The sequence below is a fragment of the Oryzias latipes genome, chromosome 4, assembly GCF_002234675.1.
Source record: "Oryzias latipes chromosome 4, ASM223467v1".
In the NCBI taxonomy this organism is placed as follows: Eukaryota; Metazoa; Chordata; class Actinopteri; order Beloniformes; family Adrianichthyidae; genus Oryzias; species Oryzias latipes.
This window is the reverse complement of record NC_019862.2, coordinates 12,725,624-12,736,819: the sequence shown is the minus strand read 5'-3', so window position 1 is coordinate 12,736,819 and position 11,196 is coordinate 12,725,624. Positions and strand designations below refer to the sequence as shown.

Genomic DNA, 11,196 nt, shown 5'->3' with positions numbered 1-11,196 from the left:
CCAGGTGCACCCAACAAGACTCGCAAGGAAAAGGACAGAGCACCCTGACTCAGTTCACTGCTGGAGACCTCTTGCAACATGAGCGTGAGAAAGTCATTCAGGCGAAAAGAGTTTCAAAACCTGCACTCTGTCTACAGACCATCAATGGGCTTGTTTGGGAACTCTGTCAGTGCCATTGTGTGGGACTAAATGACTCAGGTGTGCAGTCCACAACAAAAGGGAATGTTTGTGATGTGTGGGACAGAGAGGCTCATGCATGGAGTCTGCCAAAATTGGCATTTATGCACAAGACTGGTGGACTCAGTGATGTTTCTGCCTTCATCTGGCTGAAATACAGCAGATTAAAGCACATCCAGATTCCTTTTGAAACTTGAGGCTGAAACATGAAATCAGCATGTTTAATCATAGCTATGGCGGTCAAGTCAACCTTCATACAGAAAATTTTGATGGATCTTTTTAGCATAGAAGTAATCTCAGTTTGAAGATGACCCTGAATCATCTTTTCCTTAAGTTTACTGCAGGCTTCAAAGCCCCTCACAGTACTCTTCAAACACATTTGTTCAACCCAATTATTGGATATTCATGTTGGCATATATTTTTAGGATACTTTTTGAAGCAATACACATTTTTGGGGTTATATTTTTGCGGTTATATTGGTTTCATTTTAAATCTATTTGTTGTTGTATTTTTCCGGAGTTGAAATAACACAGAAAAATGTTGGAAGTTGGATTAAAAGTAGCCCATCTTGAGTTGTTTTTAACTATAGAGGTTGTAGTGCGCAGCAGTGTTGTCTATCACTGTTAAATCTTGCAGGCAACCGCTTGGCGACGCCCCGCAGATCCAGGCGGCAAGCCGGCGAGCAGAGCGCCTTCCCCCGGTCGCCTGCGCGCCACGTGTCGCGGTCTTTCCAGCAGCTGGAGGTGCGCGAGCGCACAGAGCCGCGCGCAGAACGTCAATGTGTGACTGTTGCTGTGTCACTGATAACTTCACTTGACTGGTCTGCAACATCAACAACAAAAAGCCCAGACAGTGCCTCCTATTGTTCCACTTTTATTCCCAGGGAAGCTGGTTAAAACATTCACAAATCCCCTGAACTCATGGTTACACTTTATTGTGTTGGATTGCACAACTTTAGGAACACAAAGCTGCTGCTCGTCAATAAACCTTCAGAAGGCAATTGTCGGAGTTATTTCACTCACTTTTGCCCGTCTGCTCTTACGTCTATCTAACAATAAAGATAAGGAAATGAAATTATGACCTGATATCTTCAAAAGCCTTGAACGCCGTGGGGCGGCTACAGGCGGGAAGGGGGAGGAAAGGGGGGGGGCGGCGGCGGCAGCGGTGTGATCGTGTGAGCTCTCCAGGCTCAGAAATATCTCTGCTCTGGCTCACATTCCGATAAGGGAGCCCGATCCAGCTCTCTCCGTAGGCGTGGTTTTCCCAGGCTTTTAAAACAGCAGCTGCTATTTACCTTCCCCTCTAATGTAAACCACTGCCGCCGCCACATGCCCTCCCCTGGCCCGGCGGCCCCCCGGCAGCCCGGCGGCCAAACCTCCAACCACCGCGCTCATAAAACATCCTGGCACGTGCTCCACATTCGCAACACGGACAGATGATTAAGTGGCAAACTTTTGTCAGTGAAATGTTTCTGCAGAGAAATGATGATCCCGTGTCTCTGCGTGCGTGTTCACCCCCTCATGTGCTCCCCTCGTGGGCTTTTGGAGATGTTTTCTTTACTAAATTGATTATAACCGCAGCCTAAAGCCAGGATAAGAGCCCTATTTTCTTCCCCTAAAAAAAACGCGCACCACTTTTCATGTTTAAAAACATAAAGTTATTAGTCATTTTAATGTGTCTAAACACAAAGATGTTTCTCTTGTTATCACAAGCCTTGCAGACTAAAAGTCATGCCCAGTCAGCGGCTCCACTGTTAATATGGAAACGGCGCGATGATTGAAGACTGAAGGCAGTTTCCTCGGCTGCGCCCTGAACTCGGGCCGTGCGCCATTGGCCGCCAGCTCCGGCAGCCAAACAACCAATGGGAGGGCGCCGACCACGAGCCGTCCTCTCTCGGGCCGCGTGTCCCTCGCCCTGATTGGTAGAAAGTTACTGTGGGAAAGAAAGTTTGGGAAGTTTCACACGAGCCGTTCGCGTGCAGGGTGAGATATAAATACATGCAACAAGAAGAGTCTATCAGACAGATCTGCTTCTGGTTGAGGCGCAGCCGCCGCGCGCATCGCTCTGACGGATACATACCTCAGGATTTTTATTTGTCCTTTTTTAATTCAAAGGAAAAAGGGACTTTTTGCCAGTTTGAGCGCATCAATTTACTCATTTCCTAAACCAGTGGATCCTAATTGTGGGATATTTCTAATAAGAAGATGCCTGCAGATATGATGGAAAAAAACTCATCCTCTCCGGTCGCTGCAACCCCGGCAAGCATGAACACAACTCCCGACAAACCCAAGACAGCCTCGGAGCACAGAAAGGTTGGTACATTTCATCAGAAATGCGCTCTCGTTCTTCTTCAGCTGGTGCGCATCGATCCAGAAATGTTCGGATCCGAATCATGACGTATATTATTTTGTTTTATTTAGTCCTCAAAGCCAATCATGGAAAAGAGAAGAAGAGCCAGGATCAACGAGAGCTTGGGTCAACTGAAAACACTCATCCTAGATGCTCTCAAAAAAGATGTAAGTGTTCCGGTTATCGGTCGATTTCAAAGCGTTTCTTGTCAGATAGTTGGCGCGTAATGCTGACCAGGTGTGTTTCCGTCGCTGCAGAGCTCCAGACACTCCAAGCTGGAGAAGGCGGACATCCTGGAGATGACGGTGAAGCATCTCCGGAACCTCCAGAGAGCTCAGATGACCGGTAGGTCTAATTTTACAATCCGATCTGTTGCTTAACGTAATCATCTGGACTAGAAAACACGACTCCAGACTCTACATGCCTGTGTTGACTCAGATGTTTGTCTCGCCGCAGCTGCTCTGAACACAGACCCTTCTGTTTTGGGGAAATATCGCGCCGGATTCAGTGAATGCATGAATGAAGTCACCCGCTTTCTGTCCACGTGCGAGGGGGTCAACACCGAAGTGAGGACGCGGCTCCTCGGCCACCTGGCCAACTGCATGACCCAGATCAACGCCATGAACTACCCCAGCCAGCATCAGCACCAGCATCCGCTCCCATCCACCGCGGGGCCAACGCACCCGTCCTTCAGCCAGCCCATGGTGCAGATCCCCAGCTCGTCCCCGCAGATCCTGCCCATGAACCCGGCGTCCTGTAAAGGCGGCTCCTCGCCGGCCGCACTGCCTTCGGACGCCACCAAAGTCTACGGGGGCTTCCAGATCGTGCCAGCCACAGATGGACAGTTTGCGTTCCTCATTCCCAACGCGGCGTTTGCGCCGAACGGCCCCGTTATCCCCGTGTACGCCAACAACGTCAGCACGCCGGTGTCTGTCCCGGCTGCCGTTTCCCCGGGAGCCCCGTCAGGAACCACTGATTCAGTGTGGAGACCGTGGTGAGAGGTGGAGGAGTGACTGAAAACATACTCTCTAGTTCAACATGTCATCATGATAGACTTTTCTTTTTTTTTTCTTGTAAAATGAAGAGTATGCACTATATTTGTACAGCTAACAAGGGACTAAAGTTCATATTGAAATGAGATTTGTATTGTGGAAGTTCGTTCACTGCATTTTTATAGGCTATATAAATATATATATTTGAGTTGTCTTTTCTACTGTGTGACGCCAAAGACATGTTTGATGCTGTCCTGTTCTTCGTTTTGGAAGACAAATAAATTTGTAAAAAAAAAAAAATGTTGAAAAGTCAGTTTTTTATCATATCAAATGGAACAGACTTTAAGTTCACTTCTTTGTCCATTACTCCAAGTTAAAGCTGAGATTTTAATGTGAAAGTACTGCTTTTGTGCATGGAAAAAGTTTCTGAAGTGTATTTTCCAGGACAAAACTTGAGTTAAAAATATGAAATCTTAGTTCGTGACATCAACCAAATTAAATATTTTTGACCATAAAACACATCTGTGGACAAAAATGTAAAATATTGTTACATTTGTGCATATAGGAGCTTAAAAAGTGGATTTTGGGGGGCGTTTCTGCACCAAGAATGTCCAAATGTTTTAGGGACATCTTCAGTCTTGTAGAAAAATAAGGTAGTGGAAATTGAGTAAAACTTGAAAAATCAAAAGCAAACTTAACAAAAGTTTTTGTTTCTTTATGCATAGATACCTTTTGACATCAGGAAACTTGTTTTATTGAAAGGTTCATTTTTTTTACTGTCAGACAAACATAATTTAAGTTAGACTGTCCTGGAGTGCCAGCAAACAAGCTCGGTGATGCCATTGGCTGCATAAATGAATGGGAACCAGAGGAACTGCATGTAATCAGTAACAGGAGGGAGATCATCTGTTGGCGGTGTTTCCCTCTGATTTCCAGCTGTTCAGTCTCTTGAAAAATGTTGGACTTTTAAGGGAGTCACTGGCGCCATCTAGCAGCAGACAAAAGAACTGCAACAATAGGGGTGTTGGAGGATCAATGTTGTTGATGAGTGGATGTTTTATAATCAGCGGGGGCTTTTTGACTTGTTTTGTGGTGTAAATATACCCAAAGGACAGTTTTGAAGTTTTATTTAAATGATTTTATTTTTGTAATCTCATTTGGATCATCATTAATTGATAACCGAGCTGCCACTGTGGCAACAATGCTGATCCTCTGCTGTGTGCCACAAAGAGAAGCCTTAGGATGTGTCTTTAATCAGAGCTTAGGGAGGTCCTTGGTGCTGGTTAGGGGCTTGACAGAAGAGGATACATGTTTAACACATTGCCACTGAGCCATGTGGTAGCGCTCTGCTCTGCCCAGGTGTGCATGCCCCCTCCAGCTATCTGAGTGTGGCCCTCCTTTGAAGGTGGTGTGTGCGTGGGGGGTGTGGGGGCACAGGTGTTTGCAATTATCAGTGTGCTAAGAGGCAAAAAGTGTGGATAAGTGCCATCATTTTGAATTTCCATCACACCTTTTTATAGGGGGGCCACGCATCACTGTTTGATTGAAACCATGTGTGCGCCTATGCCCGAATGCATGGATGTGATTCTGTGCGTGCGGGACGCGGCGTGTGGACACGAGGCACGGGGGAGGTAAAATGGATTAAGGGGGGGTAGATGTTTGAGGAAAGGTCTTCCATACAAGGTAGCAGTCAGCATCCCATCTCCGAACGAGCCCTACACGAGGCTCCCACAGCATTCCAGCTGCACCAATGCAGAGCTTCCTGCCCCTGGGGCCACAGCTGGACACAGGACGTCTGGGAAGGCACGTGTTGTGACCCGGACAACACCCAGCTGCTGAGCCGCCCTCCCAACACAACCAGACGTTTTCTGGTCTCTCACTCCTCCTGGGAGCAGCTTTACGAGCCTCCTTATTTTCCCCTTGCAGTGGCCGAGCTGTTGGAGTGACCGCACACATGTCACAACACGACTTGGGGGTTAGCCGCCAAGCCTGTCCATTAACTTTTCCCACACTCCGCATGCATGCAGGGAGCGCAAAGAGGAGGTGGGGGGATCCTATGCTTCCTCCTTGCCTCTGTAAGTGCTACCATATGGTCCACTCTCTTACTCTCCCTACTACAGTCATCCTGTGTTGCTCTGCCTCTCTCTCCCAGCCCATCACTGGGGCTGTCTTTGATTGCGGCCCAGACAAGCAAGAGCTTTATGATTTAAGTCCAGGGCTTGCTGTACCAAGCCCTGGACTTATTTTGAAGCCAAACTGTTCTCCCTCCCAGCCCTTTCTGCTCTCCCTCCACCCCCTTCCTCCTTTTGCAGTTGCAGGGGAAGGCTGTTTTCTGGCAGGAAATGAATAGCTCCCAGATGAGCGCAGGAACCTGAGAGGTCGTGAGAAAGAGGCGAACCCCCCTCCGCAGGCCCGGCTTGCTGCCAGCCGCCGGGGGAATGTGGGAGAGCGCCTCTCTGACACACGCATCAACCCCTCTGCCCTCTACCACACCGCCTGCCTGCCTGCCTGCCTGCCTCAGCGCTGGGCCTCAAGCCTGGAAATAGACTGACAAACAGGGCAACCGCCACCAAGCCAGGCTGAGCGACTTGTCAGCTATTGAGCCGGAGGGACAGGAACCTGTGGGAGGAGTTGGAAGAAATTGTTGCAGCTGGATCAGACTGCTTGTGAAGTTTGAATCGCAACACAAGCAAAGCACCACAATAGAAAATGAGATGTGTTGTTGAAGTTCACTTAGTTTTGTCTCATTCTGACACATTTGCACAGATTTTAGTCGGACAGACACGTGTGCACACTTGCTCACATGCGCTCCTCTCCCTGTCCCAGAGGCTCCCATTCATTCCACCACATTTACTCACTCAGACAGGTGTTCCGTGTCAAGAGAAAAGGGTTTCCCCCTTCGGATCTCCTTGTGCTGAACTAACATTTATTCTGTCTGAAGCTGACACTGCTTTGGTTGGATGTGGTTTGATGTTCTTTCACACCTGTCCGGGAGTATTTTAGGGTCTTTTTAAATCACATCTCTTCATCGCTGGGACATTTTTGAGATTAAGTAATTAAAGCCCGTTCTCTTAATAGCCTTGTAAAAACAAGTGCAAAGGTAAACATGCTCACTGACTCCTGATCATAGCAGCTTTTGAAAAGTGTTGATTAGATAAATCTTTACAAAATACCAATCTAATCAAATTAAGCTTCCTCTAGAAAATTTAATGGCAAAAAACGAACAGATTTTGCTTGGATTAAAACAAAACAGTAAAACAAAAATGCTTTAATGCTTTTTATATGCATATATACATAACTATCTCTCTCTCTCTGTAGGCAGGCAGGCAGGCAGATGAAAAGGAGTTCCATTTTGTTCAGAGTGGAATTTAGAAAGGTTAATCAATTCTTAGTAATCAATTATCAATATCTGAATTTGAACATTTAATTATGAACTGATGAATTGAATTGAAATGAATCAAAATCTTATTGATTCAGTTGTTTAGCAATGATTACCAAGTGTAATGTAATCACACATTTATGGTGGTTAAATTTTTTGTTTTTTATGTTTCTCAAAGCAAAGCAGCAAAAACAGGAAGTGCTCTAATAATGAAGGAAATTACCCGTATAGGCTAATTTACATTGTAAATGGAAGAAGTAGACTTAAAGTTCTACATTCCTATTTGCTTTTGCATTAGGATAATGATAGACTTTGTGGTGCTTGTTCTGGTTTAAAAGCAGTCAGACATTTCAAATTTATGTTAGGTTTTATTCAAAGGGGACCCAGTTGTAAGAGTTCTCAGTCAACCCTCTGTTCCTTTATTACTGCCTCACTCCTTACAGTTTTGGCCCCCTAGCAGCTTTACTGTACCAACTCAGTATACATCTTGCAGTGTTCCTCCATGCTTTCATTTCCCAGAGTCCCTGTCGTTCTTTCCCATACTCTGTCTTTGTCTCTAAAAACTCACTTTTAGCCATGCTCCTATGGTAACCCGTGGGCTCAGGAAACAGGACAAGCTGTGTGCCCACTTTCCTTGGCTCACCCTCCACGAAAACAAAGCCCCCACCAGAGGCTCCCACCACCAGCCCATTCAAATGTCAGCCACCTCGTTTGAAGTCACAGGCTGCCATGTAAATCCACGGTGTTTCTCACCAGCCCAGCTACTCAAATGCACACAGAACAAAAGCCTACAGCAAAGGTGGTCCTGAGATGCTGGAAGGGTGCTTCTTTTAATTTGCAGCCTTTAGACGGGTTTTCTTGAAGCCAGTCCACCTTTTTTTGTTTGTAAACATGCTTTTTATTTAGATTTTGGTGGATGGTTTGAGAACATTGTGACTTGAGGAGAGTAGGACATGGCAACCATACGCTGCTGTCAATTACATGTTGGCACATCCTGCAGCTCTGGGCGGCGACAGTGATGACCCCATCACACTGTGCCTTTGTGTGACCTATCCCGGGAACCAGGGGCAATTGAGTGGGAGGGACCCTCTCCCCCCTCAGAGACCATCACAACAAGCAAAAATATGAGGCAAACAAGTTCCCACCGAACTCGAGTCCAAACAAATGCCAACGGTGACAGTTTGGTTGGTTTTGATAATGCACAAAGACGCCCTTCATGAACACTTGAGCTTTGACTCATTTACCTTTCTAAGCCAAATATTCCAACTGTGGGATGACCCCCCCCCATATTTTCCCATAAAAGATAATCGGAGTCTAACATTCATCATCAATATTTCCATCTATCTTATTAGTCATTTTTGCAGTTGGTGATGCACAACTAAACTACTGAGTGACGAAAAATATAAACAATTGAGCGGCTTAAAACAACAGAAATGACTCAAACTGGATTTAGAAGGTATGAAAAGTCAGCGTTAGGGACACAACAAGCAAATTTGTTTGGATTGTTGTGTTGCTGGAGATTTATTATTCCTTTGTGTCAAACATTTTGTCCACAAGGGCTCTAACCAGCTTTGGTTAAAGACAAGCATTTATGTTTTTTTCTTAATTTTCTGAACATTTGTTTATGTTTGCTCACGTAGGTTGAGAAATGGGGTTTACTTGAACCTCTGTAGCACTTTGATTCCCATCATGCATAGATGTTCAGTAAATTATTACTAAAATGAGCATTAACCATTACTCTCCCACCACTGTGCTTTACATTCAAATGCTTAGCATCTTGTTGCTGGTTTTTAGGTCAGACTTCTTTTGGCCTAAAACAACTGTCAAAATATTTCTGACCTTGTTGAAAAAGTCTTGAAGTTAATTTTTAACACAAAGTTTTGTTGAATTTAAATATTGTTAATTTTAATATTTCCAGTCCAGTGAACTTGTTACCGTAATTGAAAGGTGGAGTAGTCTCACATATCAAATTCTTTTTAATGTTATAAAACTATACATATAAAACGTTTTTTGACACAAGTAGTGTAAGAAAGGATTGTGACTGTGAAATTTTTCTTGATTTTTTTCATTATCACTTTTTTCTGCACAACAACATTGGATGATATCTGAACTCTCAACTGAACATGTTTGCAGACATTTAGGTATACCGGTCTACAATTGTCTGGAGAGACTTTTACGTAAATTTATTATTGATTCTTAACTTTTTATTGACAGAGACTTCCCTTGGATCTTGATTTCTCAGTTTCTTTTGTTTGCTATTGTTTGGTTGCCAGTTGTTTCCTGAGGACTTTACTCCATTGAGTTCCATTGCATCATGTCGGTATTTAGAGACATGAAATTGCATTATCCCACTTCCTTCTACTCCATCCAAGCAAAAGCTGTAAAAGTGTGACGTGGACCTGCAGTTAATCCTCTTTCCCTTTTTGGAGGCAGTGGCGGGAACTGCAGAGGAGCTGGTCGCAGAGATACGACCACAAGTTGCCGAAGACACAAAGCAGCCCCTGTGAATGTGTTGCTTGATGCGCTGCATAATAAGGAGTTAGTCCATGTCATTTGGATAGTTTGGGTGTATGATGCAGTGGGCATCTTGTTTCCAAAAACAGCCCAAGCCAAAATGTGGGTTTTTCACCAGACTGATGGTGTTTTTCTTCTATGTGTGTGTGCTCCATGCCTCCTACCTTATCTTTCTCTATAGCCTCACCTTTGTGTCGTGTGTTTCCAAACACTCCCACAAAAAACCCTGTTATCTCAGCTTTGGTTTGCATCATAAATGAGACCCACGTCTGTGTGCACAGCGTATGTTTGTCTTTTTGGAAGAGGGGTTCTGGCAAGCCTGTCATGGTGTTTGAGCATGTAAACCCGGTTTCTCTGGGAAATGGGCCCGAAGTGATTATCCCGGAGACTGTGATGAAGCCACACGCTGTGGGTGGAGGAAATGAAACCTCAGAAGAAGAAGTGTTTCCAATGGCATTGTGTTCTGTGGTCAAATACAGAAAGCATTCTCTTATAAAAGATAACTGTAATGCCCAATGTTAGTCAATGTTGAAACAGCTGTTCTGCTTCTTTGCTTTGTTTAATCAGTTGTGGTAATAAGTAGGCTCTAACAAAATGTAGCTTTTCTAGTGTATCAACAGCTAGTTTATCTTCCACTTGGCATTTGCTTTAGCATAGTTCAACGATAAAAAGAACTTCTTTAGGCATGAGTTATTAATCTTCAGTTCAACCTGAAATTAACTATTAAAAGCCTTTTTTGCAGGAACCACGTCTTATAGTCGCAACTTAGCAGTCATAATCAGGTTGATCTATTGTGTTCATTCTTGACTTTAGATCTTTTTTTGGTTTGTTTTTAAAACTTTTTATTAAAATCACTCAGCTATCTAGTTAATGTATTTTCTGTTTGTTTAGAGGATGTAAAATCAATGTACCTGTTATTGGTAATAACTTCTTTTTTCATAATCCAATAAGATAAGTATTTTACGATTGCATGCCAGTTCCTATTCAGAAAACAGAAGCAGGATTTGCTGGTCTGAGGTCACTGTTTGGTTCTGAGGATCACAAAATCTGTCTGATTCACACACAGTTGCACACATTTGCTCTGATTTTCCCACAATCTCCCTCGATTTGATTGCAAGCCTATTTCCTCCTGCAGCGCAGGCTGCATGCGACCCTCCACAGACGATATCAGGATAATTGACAGTGACTGGAAATATGCAGCATCATTGAGCCCCACCCGTGTGACTAACAGGGTTAGAGCCTCCTCCCCTCGGAGACCGAAGCCTTGTACGGAGCCATCACTGATATTCAATTTGTGTTAAAGTTCCCTTCGAGAAGCCCCCAGGGGCCTGACTTGATTAACATATTATATGGTGAACTCTACGAAGTAGCTGGAAGTGCTGAAGGCAGTGGTTTAATAATGGTCGGGGCATATTATGACTGGAAAGTGACAGTGGTGACAGCGAGACCTGACAATGCTTAGCCAAGTTCTCTTTAGGGAGACAAAAAAAGGCAGAAAAGTGACTGGTGTTCAATGGAACGAAGAGTCCCTCTGTGTAATTGTGCGGCTTCACTGACGGCTCGGCCATGCCAGCTTGAAGCTAATCAGAAGTGATTCATATAAGCGAGTCACAATGCTGCGGTGGATTGAATTTGTTTCATCTACGGTTCTCTCCATCGCTTACTTATCAGTCCAGTGAACCATTCTGCAAATAAATGGTGTGCAGACAATAGGAGCTGTTTGTAAGGGCATTTTTCCCACAGTCCTATCTGACATGAAAATGGACACACACTGACACATAGGCA

General features: G+C 44.6%; 1 protein-coding gene across 1 annotated transcript; it reads left to right on the top strand.

Moving 5' to 3' along the window:
- Window positions 1-2,381: 2,381 nt before the first annotated feature.
- On the top strand, window positions 2,382-3,524 carry hes1 (hes family bHLH transcription factor 1). The gene is given in 4 exon segments (NM_001104843.1): window positions 2,382-2,489; window positions 2,598-2,693; window positions 2,784-2,871; window positions 2,983-3,524. Coding segments are annotated over 4 exon segments (834 nt in total).
- Window positions 3,525-11,196: the final 7,672 nt, after the last annotated feature.